At 45.5% G+C, this 20,762-nt stretch overlaps 1 protein-coding gene across 5 annotated transcripts in view; it reads right to left on the bottom strand.

Annotated features, from left to right (window-relative positions):
* CEP170B (centrosomal protein 170B) overlaps window positions 1-20,762 on the bottom strand; it is a 56,437-nt gene that overhangs the window by 15,777 nt on the left and 19,898 nt on the right. For 4 of the 5 annotated variants that reach the window (XM_059474022.1, XM_059474026.1, XM_059474025.1 and 1 more), the window contains exons 6-13: window positions 19,850-19,988; window positions 11,374-11,475; window positions 10,337-10,813; window positions 8,034-8,096; window positions 6,382-7,133; window positions 4,189-4,374; window positions 3,886-3,994; window positions 655-2,439 (exon numbers count right to left, since the gene is read on the bottom strand). In XM_059474022.1, coding sequence (XP_059330005.1) covers window positions 655-2,439; window positions 3,886-3,994; window positions 4,189-4,374; window positions 6,382-7,133; window positions 8,034-8,096; window positions 10,337-10,813; window positions 11,374-11,475; window positions 19,850-19,988 — 3,613 coding nt within the window. The remainder of the gene's footprint in view (window positions 1-654; window positions 2,440-3,885; window positions 3,995-4,188; window positions 4,375-6,381; window positions 7,134-8,033; window positions 8,097-10,336; window positions 10,814-11,373; window positions 11,476-19,849; window positions 19,989-20,762) is intronic. The other variant, XM_059474023.1, reaches the window with a different exon arrangement.

Genomic DNA, 20,762 nt, shown 5'->3' with positions numbered 1-20,762 from the left:
CAACTATAGGGCAATGTAATTCCTACATTCCTACCTCTGCCTCATGGGAACCCCAACTGTGAACCTGCCTTAGCTGTGGCAAAAGTCAATGAAAATACATAGAAGTGTCAATCTCATGAGGTAATCAACATGCAGTGTCTAGCTCTGTATTTATATTTTCAGGACAACAAGGGAACAGCTTTCACAACACAGGGACATATTTTTTTTCTTCAGTTTCAGATGCCTTCAAACTTGCCACCTTGGACATCAGCTGTCACCAACACCATTATAAGCTCTCTAGGAGAAAACTTTGAATTTTACAAGTAAAAGAGATCAGAATTTTTTGCAGCACTAGAAAGGCATTAAATTCTATCTTTTAAAAAAAATATGGGCAACTGTCAAATGGCAACTGGTTGTTCAAAAAACAAACCACTGGAGTAGCTATTTGGAGTATTCTCACAGACATAACCACAATACCATCTCACTGAGTATGAGAGTGCTCTGCTGTCTCCAAATCCACATGAAATCTCAACATCTGTGCTGCTCATAAATGCAGACTTTTGTACTCACCAAGGCAGCACCTCTACTACTGCGATATTTATCCCCGGCAACTACGTGCAGCCTGTAGGTCAGAAACAGGGGAAGAGGGGAGAAACATAAAGCAGAAGCACTTACAGGATGACGAGGAGGAATACTTGACACTGCTTGAACGAGTCCTGCTGAAAGGCTGCTTGGCAGAGGCAGCAGCTGCTGTTTTCCTGGCCGCAGCTCTCACCTCCGACACGCCCGTCTTGCGATAGGACTCGGCGCTGCGGCCCGAAAAGCCCGTCCTCGCCTGTGCCGTCTCTGAGTCACTGGGCACTGTGAATGATCCTGCCCGTTTCCTGGGCATGGCCAGGATGTCCAGCCGGGACAGCTTCTTTGTCTCCGTGGGCTGCCTGGTGCCCTGAGCAGTGGCATCCGAGTTGGAGGCTGCTTTGTCAGCATCCACACACTCGTTGTCCGAAGCATCTCCCAGCCGGGCGCGGCGCAGCTTTGAGGCCCTCGTGGGCCGGGGGGTGGATAAACTGTTGGACCGGGTGAGAACCTGCTGGATTTTCTGCACGTTTGAGGTTGTTTTGCTCTGGTCCTCCTTGGTGGGCTGAGTGAAAGGTTTCCTCCTGGGAACAGGCCGGGTTACCGAGTGCTCGTGGTCAGACACAACCGCATCTGGGACTGGCAGGTAGGGCGAGTTCGAACTTCTCTCGTCGTCTGTGAAGTCAAGTGACCCTCGAGTCCCAGCGCTCCGCTTCATCTGGAAGCGTTTGGTGGCCTCTGCTCGGTTGGGTGCCTCTGGTGCTTGTGTTTTCTGCTTCTCTGTCAGCCTGTCCCGAGCGCTGGGCTGCCCACACTGGTCCTGGATGGATGGTGTGGAGGAAGATTTCTCCTTCTGCAAGCTCACAACCGCTTTGCGTTTCGGGGCACTTGCTGGGATGTTTTTGCCGCTCACCAAGCTGACTGTGCTGGCTGTGTCTACATCTGAGTCCCCTGACAAAGAGTCCTCCAGCTGACCAGCAGTTTCTGACGATTCCAGCTGTTGGCTTTGACCAAGCAATTTGGCTTCCAGCGCTGCCAAGGCAGTTTCAGTGTCCTTAAGCAGAAGATGAGTGTCCTGACCAAAGTCCATACGAGTTGACCGAAGAGCCTCTAAATCTTTAAGCAGAGGGTGACTTGAAATATGTGGGAGTTTATTCTGAGGAACACCACTGCTTGATTTATCTTTGGTAAAACTTTCCTGTCTAACAAAAGATGCCGTTTCCTTTCCTGACATGTTTTCTTGATCTTGAGGAAGACTCTGATGAAGGGAAATGACAACTTTTCCAGCCGTGTTTATATAAGCACTGACATCTTTGACCGGTGGCTTTCCAGAAACTGGTGTGCCAGCACACTTGAAGGAAAACTCCGGATCCTTGCTGTCCTTGTCTGCTCGAGCATGGGATATACTCATGGAGAGCTTGGAGGGAACCTCTGCATCATTGCTGTCATCACCAATGTAGAAGGAGGTAGAAACTGGCTCACTCACAGCTCTCACGTGAGAGATCCGGGTGGCTCCTGGCTGCCGACTCTCTGATCTATTGTCTTCCCTCATCTGCTCTAGCATTTTGCTGTTCTCTTTGTATTTCTTGCCTTTTTCTGTGCTGAAGCCATCGTCAGATCTGCTGGCATCGCTGAGGCTATCCGGATCCAGGTCCTCCTGGATGAAGAGGTGGCTGTTGGAATCGCCACAGGCTTCCACGCAGCCATCCTTCACGATGGTTCTCTTGGTAACCTCTGAATAGGACTCCTGGCACACCAGGACTGTGGGAGTGGGGCTGTCTGATTTATCACTTGGAGGGAGCTGGGGAAGAAGGCGCCTTGTTCTCGAGGGCACAGAGTTTTCTGGTTCTCCAGGTTTTGGGAGCACCCCACTTTCTGAAGAGACTTAAGAGGAAAAGAATCAATTAGTGTAAAACTGTGCGATTTATTTGTTTCTTTGTTTAGGAAGAGATTGATCTTGTAAAATGCAAGTCCACAAAAGCACTCACAAGGTGTGCTTAGAACTAAGGTCTTATGTAATCTGAACATCAGCAGGGCCTGGTTGGTGCCTGCTCTCTCAGGTTTATCAATACAGACATTAAACTTGATTCCTTTGCTGAATCACACTGCTCAATACCTTCCCTTCTCAAGGTAGTATGTCAGATTCATTCTCCCATGATATACCTCTCAGTACAAGCACTATGGAGTATAATGACATCGCTGGCATCTAGCATCAATCAGGCCACAGGAATGAGATGAAAAGCCATCAGACATCAGTGATGCAGTGTTTTAAGTGCCATTCTAAACAACATTGCCCATTTGACTAAATAGACTGTGTTTTTCACAGTACAAGTTCTCCTACACTCATATCCCAGAGCAAAGTCCCAGGAGAAAGACTCTGTGATAATCAAGAGGCTCTGAATTAGAGCTCCCTGCCCCAGCTTGTGTGGGCTTATCAGCAGCAACACTAACACTCCATAGAAAGAGTGTTCCTGCTTCTCCCATGCTTCTGGCCAGGCCTCCATATCTGATAACACCTTTAAATACCAGGATCACTGGTTATTTGGCTATGGTAATATTACAAGTCCTCCAGGAGTTAGGTATCCTACATGGTGTGAAAACAGTAGCAATGATCTCTGAAACAAAGATTCCTTCTAATCTTTAGTTCCTTCTAATCTTTTAGCTGTCGATGGCAAGAAGGTATGACAAGTAATCACAAGCAAAAAAATGTTGAAAACATTTGCAAAAGCCAACAAAGTGCTTTTCTCCTTTTCCCACACACCAAGAGGACCACAGGGTCTGTAAGGTGTCTTCCAAGTTAGGAAGCTGGAGGTTATCAGACTCCCATTGTTTCTCCCCTACCACATCTAGTTTTCTATGCTGATCTCCACCCTTTAAATTGGCCACTCAACAGCAAATCCCAGAACAGCCTAAATTCTCAGCACAGCCAGACACAGGAGAAGCATCCTAAAATATGCAAGTCAGGAACTAACTCCAAGGCTATGTGCAAAGGGCTCTCATCTGGCATCACACGGCAGTCTAAGGAACCACAGCTTGGGGCTGGTTAACACCCAAAGCCCTTACAAGCTTTCTCCTTCCCAGGTTCCCCTTAGTCATGTCAAACCTAACATTTAAGAACCTCTTGAATAAATCCAAAATGCAAAGCAGAGGCTCTCTCTATCTTCAGTCCACTGGGAACTACTCACTCTGTGCTTCTCATCTCCAACTACTAAAACAGCTAAAACAGAAAACAAGCACAGCCAGATGCAGAGACGCCCTTAATTTCTGCTTTTCCGATCATCCTGGTTTAGATTCAGATACCCTCAAACCACAGTGCTGGATGAGACTTACCTACACTTCCATCACCCGGCCCAGAGGCAAATCCAGAGTCAGAGTAACTGTCCGCAAGGCTCGCCCACCTTGACACCCACTTCTGACTCCCCTGAGCTGCTGCAGACATCTACAACAAGGTGGGGAAAATGAGGTCAGAAAGAGGGGTTTGGACACAAAATCCTAGCCACAAAATCTCTCCTCTCTCGCAGAATCACTCGGTCTGTTTAAAATAGAAATCAAGCTACACATCACAATTACATGCAGACAGAAAGCCCATCTACACCTCCACCATCCCAGGAAATCCACCTGGACTGCTCATACCTGTGCCTCAGCCTGAGACCCATTCACAGCTTTTGAGGAAAGAGCCTGGAGCAAGGGTGACTTCTGACTAGTGCCGTTTTCACTGATTAGATGCTGAGAACTGGCGTCATCTTTTTCACCTGTAATTACTGGTCTAAAGGTTGAAGAGATTCTGGAAAATTCAGGCGATTCTAGAACGCCAAAAACCTGAAAAGATGTTTGCATGGGATTATTAAAATGCAAGGAAACAGAAAAACATTAGCCAAAATCTATGAAAATCTGTGAAACACTAGTCACACACAAACTATGATGCCAAGGAGCCAGAAACACTTGCCAATGCTTCCATGCAAACTATGTAAATGATTTTCTTCTGCACTCCATAGCAGCAGCTTTAAATATACATAATCATAGAATTCCACTCACACCCACCTTTCCTCTCTCCCTCATTATTTAGGGGTGTTGCCTTTAACAGCAGGCAACTTTCACTGAAAAGGAGTCCCTTTTCAGCCCAGAGAAATTTAGGATGAGTGTTGGAAAAGCTATTTACCAGCCCATTCATGAAGATTTAGTCAGAGAAAATGGGAAAGCTCCATCCCCAGTGCCTTTCATAGACTGTGGCTGAGTGGGCTGAGCAAAGCAGCCCCGCACTGCCACAAGGAACTGGGACAGGATGCACCTCTGAGATGGATGAGTGTTTGAGCCTGTTTCACAGATTCCCCCTGAAGATAAACAGGCCTTCTATGAGAGGTGACCAAGACTCTTGCCTCAGAAGGGCTTGCTCCTCTCACTTGACTGCAAGAAGTTCAGAGGAAGATAACAACACAGAGAGTGCCTTGGCTGTGTGGAGATGGCCATAAAGATCTCCACTCTCACTGCTGTTTAGAAAAGTCCTTGCAGTGGTGGAGGAATAAAGAACAGAAACACCTTAGAACCTAGTCCAGAATTCATTTTCTTTCGTCCTGGACAGAAGCACTGAGGTTCAGTTATCAGCTGTTTCACAAGTGGCAGGTCTGCACTGCACCAAGTCTATGGCCCAGTTGGGCCAGAAGCTGGCCAGTTTGCCAGTTACATGGCTGCCAAGACTACTCCCCAGAAACACTTGTATTTTTGTGGCATTTTCCCTCATATTTCCCCACCAGAACAATTAGTCATCTATTGTCAGGACTAGGACCTTGCTGTGACCTAAATGCCATGCCCTGAAAGCTTCCAATCACATTTCAAACAAGATGGAAGGAACAAATGTAATCAAAAACAAAAGAGAGAAGCTAGATCCAGACTCATAAACACTGTATACAAAGCTCTAAAGCCAGGTTCAATTAAGGCTTCCTTTAAACCTTGCCATCCTCCTGACTACATTTCACTAAATCTTCATAACAACCTGCCAGTTTTGTTTTCATAATAGACCGCAGATGAGAGTTAAACCTGAAAATCAGCCAAACTTTCATTTGCCCTGCGGTTGGTTAGTTGGGTGGGTTCTTCTTAAGCCTTCCTCATCTCTGGAGTTTATTTTTTATGCAATCATTCACACTGCAAAATCCAAACAAGTACAGATCCATCTGGGTTTGCCTCTGCCCTAGATCACACCCTTTGCTATCTCAGCCAGCTGCCGCTTGCCCTGACAGCAAGCACTGCCTTTCTAATCAGGCACAGCCAAATACAGAAACATCTGCCACTAAGGCTTGTAAGCACCAGCCCTTGGCATTTCCTGTGGCCTACCATGGGATGATGCATCAGTCATGGGCTGCAGCTCCCATCTTTATAACAGTGGGCAGGAGGTGATACAATGCCAAGGCAGAGGCTGGGGAGCAGTCCTAGAGAGCAGAGCTGCTCCCAGCCACAGCTGTCAGCAGGATCAGCCTGATCTTTATTCAGGTGTTGCCTTTCCTCTAAACAGATGGCAAATCCATTCTTTCCCTTTTGCTTCCAAATTCCATTTTTTAAGCAAGCAGCTCTCTGCTGTGGGCATATTTTGCCTTCTTTTACTCTGCAGTTTTTTGTTTGTTTGTAATTTTGTTGTTTTGATGGGATTTCTTAAAGACAAGCATCACTGTTCATTGAGGCCTACCCTTAGCACACATCACCCAGGATGATTTTCCACCCCCAACTATAATGCCCTGCTGCACTCAATTGCATCCCTTCATGATAGCAGTTAATTAAGCCCTCCAAGCCTTCAGCCCTCAGCTCACTGGCCAAGCACAGAAAAGCAGCATTTACCTGATCTATCATTTTTCGCGCTTCCTCCACCTCTTTGTCCTGCGACTCTGTCTCAATGGTGTACGTGCCCGTCTCACTTACACTGTCCTCCTCATCATTCCTCCTGCCCTGGGCAGACTTCACCTCTGGAGGTGGAGCAGAGGCAGGCTCTGGTTCCGAGGATATAACCACACGTGGAGCTGTGGGCATGGGCACAGGGGCTGCTTTCTCGGTGTTTGGCTTCCCAGACTGAGCAGTCTCACGCAAGTACTCAGCCATAAAATCCTGAGCCATTTTCGACTTCCTCCCAACGCTCCCATAACTTTTGACTCTGGGAGCACAGGAGGACGAAGAGCTGATACGATCCTCCGTCTTATCCCTCTTGAAGGAGCTGGCTCTTTGGGTCCCGCAGGAGCTGTTGCTGGCTTTGCCCGCCTGGGCTGTGAGGTGGGACGGCGGCGCTGAATTTCCCGGCTTCTCCGCCGGCAGCGCGTTCTTGCGCTTTTCCACCTTGCTCTTCATGCCCGGATCCGTGTCGCTCTGGGATGAGTGGGCGCTGTGCGTGAAGGACTGGGAGCGCTTCTTGCGCGGCGTGTCCTCGAAGAACTCGATGACGAAGGCCTGCTTGTTGTGCAGCATCTCGTGGGGGTCGCGCCTCATCTGGCGCTGCAGCCTCGTCTGCTCCGCGGGGCGTTCCCCGCCCGCCGCCGGCGGCTCCTTCTCCGCCTTGGGGTCTTCGGTGTCGCTCTGCGTCCCGTCCTCGTGCCTGTTGCCTGGAAACAAGGTATGTAGATTTGACCTCCGTACTCTCAGAGGTTGTGAGCCTGTCATAACCTCCCAGATGAAATTTGTAATTTCAGTTACAAGGAAAGCATTCTGTAAGATTAAAAAACTCCAAAGACATCTGTGTGGTACAGGGATTACACCCCAGCACAAGAAATAAAGAGAAGGCAGCTCTCTCCTGACCCCACTTTTCACCACTGGTTGGCTACCAAGTTAATTATTTATTTTAAAAGAATTCAAGAAGCACTTTCAACCTCATGGATTTCTGATTTTTTCTGATTCTGGTGGTGATTGGTTTACATACCTAATGTTTTGTTTCTTTACTTTTTCAATTCAAATAAAAAAGATGAGATTATTTTGCCATTCTATCCAATTACTGTAGTCCAAGACCACCTCACTGGGTTTTCTCTTTTACAGAGCAGAAATATCTCTGCAGGATCAGGAAATAAAACCCTCACAGTGCATACCATGAAACCAAATCCCCACGATGAAAGACCAGACAGATCACTGCATTACAAGTACATGCATCTCTGAGCACCCAAGTCACCCTCCTCTACAAGGGGAAATAAACCAGAGGCTAACAGAAAAGTGGATTTGCAGGATTCTTTACTCTTCTTGGAGATTTAAGAATCACACCATGACACCCCCATGAGTTACACCATCCTATCAGCAGCCAAGCAAAGGTTAAATCATTAGTTAAGAGCTCACTAAGCTTAAACTAAGTTTATAAATATTTTCATTTATGTTAGCAACAACCATCTTTACAACTGTCTCTATGTATCAGTGCCTGCCTGTCTCTCAGCACCTTAGCTCAGGACTCTCAGAAAGTAAGTTGAAGTAACCAAAAGTCAAAATTAAAACAAAAAGTTAAAAGTAAAACAAAAACAAACCTTTTTTTGGAGAAGGAAACAGGTGTGAAGGCACACAACACGATTCAGTCAACGACCAGGAACCTGTCATCGGGAGAACGGGGAAAGAGGTCTCTGCGCTCTAGACTGTAATATGTAGCAAGATATACTGGCTAAAACACCACGTGTTTGAAGCAAAACTGCTCAAACCAACTTGGCAAGTTCTCCAGACTCATGGGTGAAGACCATTTATTACATCAAGTTAACTGCAAAAGATTAGAATTTAATGCAAGGTCCATTCAACCCAGGAGTCAATTCTATGAAGAGTTTGCTAATACACTGATGAAGAAAGCCAGCAAACTTTGCATTGTGCCCTGAGGGCTGATAAGCTTCACCCTTGGAAGGGAAAGTTCTTAAATTAAAGGTCTTGACTAAGAGCTCTGATGGATGCAAAACGGTGAGGACACAAGGAAAACATGCACCATGCTCACAGATGCCCCAGCAGAACATCATGCACATCCCCTCAAGCTGCTAAGACCTGAACATCCAGTAGTCTTGATACTGGTCTTTACATTCACCACATTGCTGCTGGAAGTGAATAAATGCTACTTAGATAGCCCCAATGGAGGGCATTTCTGATCCTGGAGACCCAAACCTGGTAGGCAGCCAGCAGCAGCCTCCAAGACACCTTCAACATTAGCCCTGCCAGAAGAACACGTTGCACAGCTATCATAGATAAATGACACCTGCCAAAGCAGAGGAGGATCAACTCCTCAGGCCATCAGCACTCCATGTTTTAATCAAATGTCCAGTGTTGATTTCTTTATATGCAAATTTTGCCCTGAATTACCTCAGCTTCTTTCCATGCCTTATGGACTGTAGAGAGGCAAATGCAGCCAGTCTCTAGTGCTCCTGTGCATCACAACAGCAACAGCTGCCCAGTGCTCTAGTTTTCTCCAAGAGGAAGAGCAAAACCACTGAAGCACATTTCTATCCCTGACAATGTTCTCCAATAAGTCAACAAAAATCAGTATGACAACAACATAAAAAATCCCAGCACAAACCCTTTCATCACACAGTCACAGTACACTGAAAATAAGACCCTAAATAACGAAACAGGGCACCTCAATGCGGTTCCTTATTGGGAAGAACTAGAACCAAGCAATGGCCAACAAAGTAGTTCAATTTCCATACCATGTGAAACCCTATAGCTGAATAGAAGACCTTTATGATCCTACAAGGCTCCCAAAAAATATGCACCAAAACCAGCAATTTGGAGGTGTAATACATAAAACTCTTCATATTATGATGAGTTTTCGGTTTTTTTTTTTTGCAAGAAGGTCAAAGCAAATATTCCTTAAGAGAAGACAAGGTCTAGCTCTTATTTAAGTAGGAACTCAAGCACAAGTAGGTCTGGTAGCCTTCAATTTGACTACATCAGCTCAAGGTGCAGTTCAAAACAATAGCTCTTCCAGAAGCAAGGCAGTGAGAATGCAGGAATCAATGGTCTCCTCCAAGCTGTTCAGTGGATGGCCAAGAGAGACACCCAAGCAACCATAAATCTTGCAGAACGTATTTCCAAGTTGCATCAGAATCATGTAAGTCCCACAAGCTGCTCTAAGAACTGAGCTCCAAACTTCACTTCAGATCTTTGAAAATCCCCCAAGAATTCCTCACAAGTCAGACACTTAACAAGACAGAGGTTCACTAAATCTGATGTTTTTGAACAGAGCAGGATTTCAGAAAAGCATTGGGTTAGAAGAAACCTTTTCCTACAAGCACAACAATTTCCTCTACTAGGGATCAGTGTATCCCAACTCTCAGTATTGTCTCTGTCAGCATTTTCTGTCATCCAACCAACTAGCTCTGGCCATTACCAGATGATCACACTTAAGGCAGCAGGATGATCATGCTCAGACTCCTGTGGACTACAGTTAAAAAGAAAAGCCATTCCATCAGCTAGGAGAAGCCAAGAGAACCAAATTCACTGAAATATCTGTGTTTATCAGCCTGCCTGACCATACAGAAATTATTTTGGACATTTAAAAACCAAAATCTTTTTTTTAACCAATTACTGCTGAGCTGGCATTATAGATGCAGAGGAGTCACATTAGTGTCCCCAAGCCAACATCACACATCACTTCAGGGCTGGGTGAAGAGCATGCTGGATGCATTCAAAATATCAACAGTCATTAAAGTAATATTCTTCATCTTGCAAATTTGGAGCAGAGATAATTAAGTCCAGTTCTCCCTGACAGGAGAATGGTTTTCATATTTTATGATGAAAGGCTGTATTTTGCATGGCCAACAGAGAGCTATGTCCACATGACAAGACATTCACTCACCTTTGAGCGTCCTTACATGAATTGGCAGGTCACTCTTGGTACTGTAAACATCATCTCCTGCAGACTGCCTTCTCATCAGGCTTGGGTCATTCTGGACAAGCCAGTCAGCCACTTTGCTCTCTGCCGACATCATTTCTGTGTGAGCTGGCTCCTTACTGTAGGGTCTTCTCTGTCTGAGTGAAAATTTTGTTACATGGTCTTTTATCTTTATTTTACCAGGTGTACCATCATCAAATTCAATGGTGAAAGAGGCATGACTCTGTACCACAGGGGCTACCACAGCATCAACATCTTTTGTTGGGATCTCATGGACCTGTGTTTCTGGAGATTTTGATGGCTGCTGAAATTCTTTAGTTGGAATCTCAAAGTAACTTGGCTCTCTCCGGAAAGCAAACACAGATTGTTCTTGGGCATCTCTGTAAGTAGAAATATTCCCATTCATTTCCTCTTCATGTTGGGTTATCTCTTTTGATCTCTCTACAAAAGTGGGGGAAAAAAAAGGATAAAATAACATTTTTTCAGTACTATTTAATTCACTTGTTTCAACTTCTTGGAAGGGCTACTAATCACAACCCCTCTCTGCTAGAGAATAGATACACTGTGTGGGAATTGAAATAAAACAGTTCTTTGTGCAGTAGAGCACATGCTTGATGGAAACATCAGGTTTAATGCACAAGTGAAAACAAGATGCCTCTTCCATACACGCAGATTGACAACAGGAGTGTTAAGACCAAATGGCTCCCAAGGATGATGAGGTGAGAAACAGATACAGGTACACAACTAACTAAAACAAACTTAGTTATTTACTCCACAACTGCTGTTTCTAATGGTCAAATGTTTTAGGGAAAACATTTTAATTCCCCCTTATTCCAGTTTCAGCAGCTGTAACCTACACACAAGAGCGTGCAAATACAAGCACAAAAAAAGAAGTAGTTATTACAAGTCTTGAAACAGGATGGCTTCAAACAGTAAATATCAAAAGTGTGCCAAAATTTTGCATCCCATATCTTCTCCCACCACACCTCACCCTCCATTACCTGAGTAATGCTCCTCTTGCCTTCTCTCCTCCTTGTTGTTTGCATCATCTTCCCCCCACCAGGAGGGCTGCCCATAGAGAGGGGTGCGGTAAGTATTCGTTTCTAGGAAGAGGATAAGCAAATATTTTAACACAGAAAATACAAATTTACCAGGTTCAATTGCACAGCAAAAGGGAGAAAACAGCAGGGCCAGGTGAGACCATGAACCTGCTACACCACAGCTATAACAATGGCAAATTATACATAATAATATGTTCAGGCTTTTCTTTGTTTCACCCTTTTTTCCTTTTTACATTCTATTGCAAGATACTAACTTCACCTCCTTTCATTGTCTTTCACAGCTGTGTTTCCCAGATACTGGCTTTTGTCCCTTTCTTGCCTTACTATACACAATAAGGAGAAGATTTTTGGCAGGACAGACTACAAAACACTAACCACAAAACTGTCTTCAACTCACCTGCAATTCAGGTGAAATCTTTTTTCCTCACCTTAATTGGGAAGATTTTAGCTCTACCCTTTTTTGTCCCGCCATGTCCTTGGATGTGTCCAGGCTAGGGATTTTTTGCACTATTTACCACTCCCACTGTAAGCGACACGCATTCCACAACAGGAAATTCTTGAAGCATTACAAACTTAGGAAAAATAGTAAAACCATCTCCTAACACTTTCATAAAGAAGTAGTAAACTCTTGCTCTCTACAGCTTATTTACAGTAAACCAAATGAGTTGCTTTGCATAGTCATTGTAGGACAGAGGTTTTTCTCATGGAGAATTTCCTCTAGAAGAGCCAGGATTACATTATTTCTCTGTTCAGTGAGCACTCACTGCAAGATCAGGGCTTCACTGCAACAACCGGCACTCACTCAGTGGAGCTGATCCACTGCTCCTCGTTCTGTATCCCATAAAACAAGGCTGTGTTATGGCAGTGCCTTGGGCTGCTGCTGTTTATGCAACAAACAAAAAGAATACACCGAATTTGCCTGTGGTACAGTTAATACTACAGTTTTTTCATAGTTCAAGAGAAGCAAATAAAGTTGCTTTTGTTCTTTCATCTAGAGGGGATAGAAACACCAGGATAGGTCAGGGGCTGAGGTTAAGATCCAGCTTTGTTAGGCTGTTTCTGCCTCTGCTCACAGCAGCTGCAGCTGGCCACGTCTTGAAACCCTGGCTCCAGCTCCAGAGCCTTAGCTGGGCTTCTACTGCCAGCTGCTGCTCAGCTTGTGGCTTTCAAGCCACACACTGCTCTGTGCAAAGCAGCCCTCAAACAGCCCTGCAATTTTGCATTCTCTGATTTAGTAGGGACATGACAGAAAGCAGTTGTTTGCATAAGGGAAGTCAGGGGAGGAAGGGGCATTAAATAACTCAAATTGAAAAAGCAGCCTGATTTTATGCTGTTGTTTCTAAAGCTACACAGATCCAGTGGCCACTTCAGATATTTTTGTCCTAGGATCATTCCAGATATATAAGCTCATACACTGACAGTCCACAGGCAAAAATTTTGCTTTACAGATGCAGCCCACAGGCCTTTTCTAGAGATCTTCTTCATGTTTCTAAGATAACCACACAGCCTCCCTTCTCACTGAGGATCAAAAGAGGCTGAAAGTATTGCTCTCCTCCCTGCCTAGAGTGCATGGAAGATAAACCATGTTTCTATTATGTGGGCGGCCTTTGAAAGTTCAAAGGAGGAAGCATTTCTCACCATGATAAATTGGAATTGCCAAGCAATGTGTTTCATAACTGATGGGTAAACCACTCATGGCAGAAGGGGAAAAAATAATAAAAAACCTATTCACAAGGTTGTCAGTGAACTCTAGTCCAGTGCAGGGTTTGGTTTCTCCTAGGCTCAGAGCTGCTGTCACACAGCCTAACAGAAACCTACCATCCTCTTTTCATGCTCTAACTTGCCCACTAGACCCCACCCCACCCAGGCAGGATCTGCTCCACCAGTGTCAGGCACTTTGGGCACACCATGGATTATTACCCTGTGGCTTGCAGTACAGACCTTAGGGTTGATGGCCAAGAGGCAGCTATCTGGGGGAAGCCAGGGGAGGGATATCAGCACTTCAACACAAATCCATTAGCAAGAGCCACTGATGTCTGAGGTAATTTGTGCCTAAAGGGATCAACTACCCCATAGATGAAATGCAAAGACCACCTGCACTCCACTGCTGCAAAAGCAGCACCTTTCCCAAGCACTGTGCTGTTACTGCTTGCATCTTGCAAGGAGTTGCAGCTCATTAACAGCTCATGTCTCCAGCACATCCCAGCCCCAAAGGGATCCCAAAGGCCCCCTAGTCCAGAAGATGCCAGTGATCTATTCCAAGACAATTGTGTCCAGAGGGGCAGAAGAGAGCTAAGAGAGCTCACACCCCACCTGCAGGACAGAAGTCTTCCCAGAAACTGCTCTAAGATCGGTGTCCTATCCGAATACAAACAGACCTTAAAAAAAAAGCTCCTGCCTTTGCTGGCCAGGAGCTTTTCTACTACAGGGAAAAGACAGCCAGAGGAATAAGTCAGACTTTTGGTCAAACCTCTTCTGTTGATGAGGAACTTTGGGATTACAACTGAAGCTGAAGGGAGAAAAGAAAGGATTTATAAAGAATAATGATCCAGTTCCTCTGCTGTCTCAAATTTCCCTGGGCTCTAATGGGAAATTACCCTAACTGCCCCTCTGACAAAAGCTAGCACAAAGTCAAAACCCCAGGGCAGCTCTAGGAGCACCTAAAAAGAGTGTTCCAGGATGGCCAGAGTGCACAGATCCGGGGCCCTCAGGTGGAAGATGCTGCACTGCACAGCAGCAGCAGGTTCCTCATGCCCCATGACACAGAGCTCACATGGCACCACCTGCAATGCCTGTTACAGCATCTGTGACAAAGTTGCACATTTGTGTGTGTGGCATTTCACTCCTTTCCTCTCCCAACCTGCACAATGAACAGGAACTTCATTTAAAACTGCAAAAATCACAAGTGGAAAGCTGAGGAGTCAGTATCTTGCTATTCAGGGGCACTTTCAATATTTTAAGAGCAATTAATATTTCCCCTGAGCATTCATATTAATTTCCATTTTGAGTAACACTGTCAAGTGACACAGTCAGTGTCATTCTTGGCTATTGCTGAAAGCAGACAGATCCTGAACCAGAGTAAAATTTCTCTGACTTCAGAAGAGTATTGTGGTTTAACCCCAGCCAGCAGCCAAGCTCCACACAGCCACTCACTCAGTCTACCACCAGTGGGATCAGAGAAAGAAACAGAACGATAAAAGGTAGAATAGTCATAGATTGAGATACAGAGATTTTAGTAAGAAAAGCAAAAGCCATGCACAGAAGCAAAGCCAAACAAGGAGCTCCTTCACCACTTCCCATGGGCAGGCAGGTGCTCAGCCATCTCCAGGAAATCAGGACTCCATTACATGTAACAGTGACTTGGGAAGACAAACATCACTCCAAACATCCCCTCCCATTTCCTCCTTCTTCTATACATTATATACTGAGCATGTGGTATGATCTGGACTATCCCTGTGGTCCCTTTGGGTCACCTGTCCTGGCTGTGTCCCCTCCCAGGCAGCCCCAATCTCCTCTCCAGCGTGGCAGTACAGAGAGCAGAAAGGGCCTTGGCTCTGTGTAAGCCCTGCTCAGCAATAACAAAAACATCTCTGTATTAACAACTCTGTGTTCTGCAAAAATCCAAAACACAGCTCCATACCAGCCACTGGGAAGAGAATTAACTCTACCCCAGCCAAAACCAGCACAAAGAGCTGCATGAATTTGCTGCCCTGCTCATGTCAGAAGCTTCTGTCCCTTCTAATTTGCCAGCACAACTGACACCTCTCCCAGCTTCAGCTCTAACACAACAATATTGTAGAAAAAGGGGAGGGGAGGGGGGAAAAGCACGAGGGGAAGGCAGATAAACAGATGGCTGTGACAGAAGTGGGCCAGGGAGCAGCTACACATGCAGTTGTGCCAGCGGGCTTTGCTCCTCACCAGCTGGGATCCATTTTAGGTAGCAACCTGAACCTGGACCTGCAGCATGCAGAGCAGCATGTCTGCCTGTGTCCTGAGACATGCAAAGCACCCTGAAGCCACCTCCTGTCTGCTCTGTTTTAGTGTAAGATGGATGCTCTTGCAAGAGCAGAGAAACTCTGGGCTTGCTCAAGTCAGCAGTGAGGGGAGGAACACCAATGAAAATGAGCTGCTCAGTCATTTTAATGACATGAGACTTCCTCCAATTGATGGCAGCTCGTTACCACCTCTCTCCGCTCCGTGCCAGGCTGCCCAGATGGTGCCAATTCATTTAGACATATTTCTTGGCTCATCAATTCAGGCAGGCAGCCCGAAAACCATCCTTTTAGATAACTGAATTGAGGTCAGCACAAGCATTCAGCCAGACAAATACTGAGCTACCAGCGATGCTGTAATGCAGGGAAGACCACTGACATACACGTGTTCTGCTCCTGGATTTCAGTCTTTGGGGCAGTCACTCAAAAGGAAAAATGAAGGCTGTTTTAGCACAGAACAAGGGAAGTCCATTTGCTTAACAGTCTGAAAAACTGTGGCCTGTTAAATTAATACAGAACTATTGATCATCTGAAGGAGAGGCACCAAAAGAGAGAATGAGACATGCCAATACAAAGGGTGCATTTATGGAGAAGTGAATCACACAGAACACAAGGCCACAACCAGAAATGCACTCCAGGTGATGAAAGGCAAAGGAGAAAAACTGTGTTAAAGCTGCTTTCCATCATCAAGCAGGAAGAAGAGCTTTCAAGACAAGCACACAGCTCCCACCAAACAGAGGGGTCGGATTTCCCTTGAAGGTGTCCTCTGTGGTCAGGACAGGACTGAGCACTGTGCTTTGCCTGAATCTTCACAAAACTTCACAATCATGAGAGAGACAGTCAGCAACAGCAAATTTCTTTGCTCACAGAAGCACACACAGCTTTGAAGCTCGCTACTGCAAGTCATAACAAAAGCATAAGAAATCCAGCTTCCTTTAAGTCAAACTGTTTTTGATTCATTATTAATAACAATAATGTCCATCTCTAGAAGATGCAGAGTAGGTTTCTTACAGCAGAGGCCTTGGGGAAAAAAAAAAAAAAAGTTTAAAATGCTGTAGCTAGATCATAATTCCTAACATCTCTGCTTTTTCACTCCTCTCCAAAATAGAGGATTCAGACCTAGCAGGAATAATCATTAAGCAGTTCTCTGACTCTTTGCTACACAATTTATTTCCTGTGTGCATGGTTAATCTGGGCCCTGGTCTTTTGTACCTACTGTGAACATACATCCCAGGGACTATCAAATCAGGCTGATGATCACAAATGTACTTGTATCAATTACATGGTCAAACCTTAAACATGCTGCAGTTGCCACCACTCTAGTTCAGGCAAAAAAGCAGATATAACACCACTCCCTTAAATTAAAGGCTAGGGCAGAGCTGTGTGTCTAAATAGCTATTGCCATGATCTCATGGGGAAAGTAGCCAAAGACCATGGAAACCACTTCACAGCTGGGCACAGCTCCACTGCCTCCATCCATGCTGCCTGCTGACCTCAGCCCTGGACATCAGCAAGATTTTCAAGTTGTCCACTCTGCTGAGAGGACTTAACTAATGACATGGACGCTGACCTGGTGAGCAAACCTATTTCACAGCTAGGAGAAGCTCCTGCAATTGGTCCCACTCCTGCAAGTGATGATGCCCATTTCCCTGCAAGCAGCCTCCACCCCTGGAAACTCAGGCCTGCAGCAGTTATTCAGAGGTTAGTCATCAGATTCAGGATTACCCAGTCCCATCAGGCTGTGGCAGCTTTGAAAAAACAAAAAATTAAGATCAGCCTAGGATTTAACCATGTGCTGAGAACAGAAGACCACAAAGCAGCTTATCTCATCAAGTACCTCAACTCAGGTAGCAACAGATGGGAATAGGGATTGTGACTGTCTTGAAATCTACTCAGTTCAAGGCTCTACCTGGCTTCCTGATAACTTAAGGCTTTAGACATGAGAGCTAATAGCTATTTTTAGCATTAACTAGCTGAGCTGTGGACACTTTTATTCATATCCATCTCCAAGCTACAGAATTAACCAAGCTTCTTGCTTCAAACATTTCACAGTCTGATTATTTTCTGCTTACAGGCAACATACACCCAAAAGCTGCAAGTTCAACAAAATAAAGACTGAACTGACTGTTTCCCATTCACTCCCCTGGATCTCTTTATCCTCAGCCCCTCACCTCCTCCCATTTCTAAGCAGCTCTAATTGTTCACATTGTTTTGCTAAACCTCTTCCCTGAAAGCTTGCATTCCCTCTGCCTCTTTTCCACCCGGGCCCTGGGAACCGATCCTTCTAAAGGCTTTTGTCAGCCCAGACCTTGCTTTAATTAGTCAATGCAAATTCCTAAATACCTACAGGCTTAGCAAAACAGCTCTTTCCCTAAAGCCTCTTTCTGCTGCCACTAAGCAAGCCCACTCCCCTTAAGAACACTACAACTCTTCTTTTCACTAATCATTTCAAATTGCTGCCAGTCCTCCCAGCAGCCCAGGAGAAACAGTGCCTGTGTGCAGCCGAGGACAAGGTGAATTAGTCACCTCGCAGATGAGAAAGGGATCCACTGATCATTCTGCTCACGTGACAGAGAGGCTTTTGGGAGAGCCAGGGACTGGTTTAATGCTCAGGCCCTTGTTTCCACAGGTTTCAGTCCCATCCAGCAAAATACTTCAAACAAAAAGTCCTGATTTCCTCTATAGTTCAGGGGGGTTAGCAGCACTTCACAGATTTTTTTTAGCTCTGCCCATCAGTCCCACTGCACGTGACATACTTCAGTGCTGTTATCCCCAGCAAGAACACAGAGCCCGTTTTGCCTCAGACCTCTGGTCTGTGCCCACTGAAAATGACAGAAACAAAATGCAGGTCTGCAAATCACAGGGCAGAGAAACGGGTCACCTTGCTGAGGAGTCACTCAACGTCCTGGCTTTGAAGGTGTTCCAAATATCCACTGCTTATGCTATGTAGGTTAAAATCAATGAGAGTGTATTTTGGAAGGTGGCAAGAATAAAAAACTGAGTGTTCATGGAACCAGGCAGCAGCAAACACAAAGTGGTTCCAGTTACTGGCAAAGCTTTCCAAGAGCCTCCTGCCCCTTGAAAGGCAGTGGAGAGCTCTTCCCCCGGTGGGGTTCACCTCTTCTCACCCTCCCCAGTGTCACACCTCATCATCCACAATTCCATCCCTTTACATTCACACTTGTCGGGCTCAGTCCCAAACACAGCCGCAGCCAAAGCAACACAAAGAAAGGTTTTCTGGTGCAGAAAATGGGAGTGCTTCCCCACACAGCTGGAGGCAGCCAAGAGACCAGGGAGGAACATTTCACAGTTTTAGCGCACGGTGCCAGCTTAGGGGGATTTTCATTAGGACAATACATGGGAGATGATGGTCAGTCAACCCACTCCAATTAGTTATCATGAAGCCTTAACAGATCTACCCAAAGTTGTACACTTTTCTAGAAAGCTGCCATACCTGTCTCTAGGCAAACTCACTCAAGATGTTTACCTCACTCTTTTGCTTGCCATCCCCTTCCCTCCATTCTCCTCTCTGATTCTTTCTCCAACAGAGTGGGCAACTCCCCCTGCTAAACCCTAAAGCCTTCCAATTGCTCTGCCATCCTGAAGCCACAAAACCACCACTGGCAGTCATGTCACCAGTATGCTTCAGAACCATATTTGCTCCTCCCATGCACCAGCAAGCTCCAGAAAACCATGAACTGACCAGAACTGGGCAGAGAGACCTGTCAGGACAGCACACACAGGAGGCAGAATTTGGGTGAAATGGGTGAGACAAGATTGCTGGGAAGGTCCTGGCAAACCATAATGGGAAACACAGAGGAACCAAATTTGACAAAGGATCTCTGAAGGCAGGCAGCAGTTGTTAACAAAATGGAGGAGAGAAGGAATTTCTCTAATAGAAAAAGTTTGAAGCCGGGGAACAGTGAACCTGAAGCAAACACCTCTCAGTTTGGCAGTCAGCTTCAATCCCACATGTTGGCACGTTAGGAAACACAGCCATTTAAAACCATCCAGGGCTTTGTGAAAGAAATGGCTTGCTGCTTCTTTGCCTGCCAGCACCATGCCACAGCAGCTATACATTTCTACTCTGAGTCACCCTCTGTTCAAACACCAGCTCACGATTAGGAAATTAAAAATAGACCAGACAGGTGCCAGAGAACTTACCAAACCTGCTCTGCCCACAGGTTTTCCAGAACACACACAGCGACAAGGCATGTAGGAGCCATCACACCAGCTGAATTTTTTTTGAGACTGAATCTCCAAAAACCCAGAGTCTGGAATAATCCAGGAGTTTAGAAAGATGATCCTTCCAGAACTGCTCCCAAATGCAACCCACAAGACTCTACTGTCAGAATCATAACCCAGCACAGGGCTCCAGCTGCACTTTGCTCAGAATCCAGATGAACTGGTTCCCAAGCAGGTACCTGTAATTGCTTTCCTCTCTCCTTTCTCCAGCTTGGCTTGTGGGGACTCTGTGTAGACGCTGTGCTCCATGGGCTGCTCCGCCCTCTTCATGGCCGGGCCTTTGTAGTTCATCTGCAGCTGGCTGGTGTACTTCTCATGCTGCAGAGGCACAAACAGCACTGAAAACCTCTGCCCCACCAACAGATCACCCAAATCTCCACTGCAGCTGTGCCCTTCAACAAAAAGCATGCACACCTGGGAAGAAGCTACAGAACAGAAGTACCCCATTTGGAAGCCATTAAGTGAGAATTCTAGTACATAAGAAGGTCACTGTGACTTAGCTCTGCAAAACAACTAATTAGAAAATCCTTTAAAAACTAGACTGAGAAGAATCAGAGCTCAGGCTATTCTCCACTCAGGATTCAAATCCTGAAATCTCCTTTGTTCTTAAAGGAATGTTATAAATTATTTCAGGGCACCCATCTGCATTATCTCAGTTTTTCAGCAAAGGCAATTGGAATCTATTTTAATTATTTTTTCCAAACCCTCTCCCCAACTAGGAAAGTGATTCTATCTTAAAACAGGTTCCATATTAACACAGTAAATCAGCTATTTAGAAGCTGGTTTATTACAAGTAAATTAACAAAAGGGTGAACCCATCCAGATTATCCCTGAGTAAGTTCAGTGAATCATTTGCCCAATTCTAGCTGTTAAATTTCCTATTCTTGCCAAGTCCTAAACATGGAACCAGGGCTAGGAAGGCAGAATCTGCTAGCCAAGAGCTGATGCATAGCACTGATAGCCCGGTCCCACAGCTGAACATTACAGCTTCCTTGCCCAGAGGGGGTTGCTTTTCTGCCTTAGATAAAGGCTTATTCTGCCTTGAATATTTCTTACCTGCTACTGAACCGTGTTTTAAAAACACCTCACTCC

The sequence above is a fragment of the Ammospiza nelsoni genome, chromosome 6 (assembly GCF_027579445.1).
Source record: "Ammospiza nelsoni isolate bAmmNel1 chromosome 6, bAmmNel1.pri, whole genome shotgun sequence".
In the NCBI taxonomy this organism is placed as follows: Eukaryota; Metazoa; Chordata; class Aves; order Passeriformes; family Passerellidae; genus Ammospiza; species Ammospiza nelsoni.
This window is presented reverse-complemented; position numbering and strand designations above follow the sequence as displayed.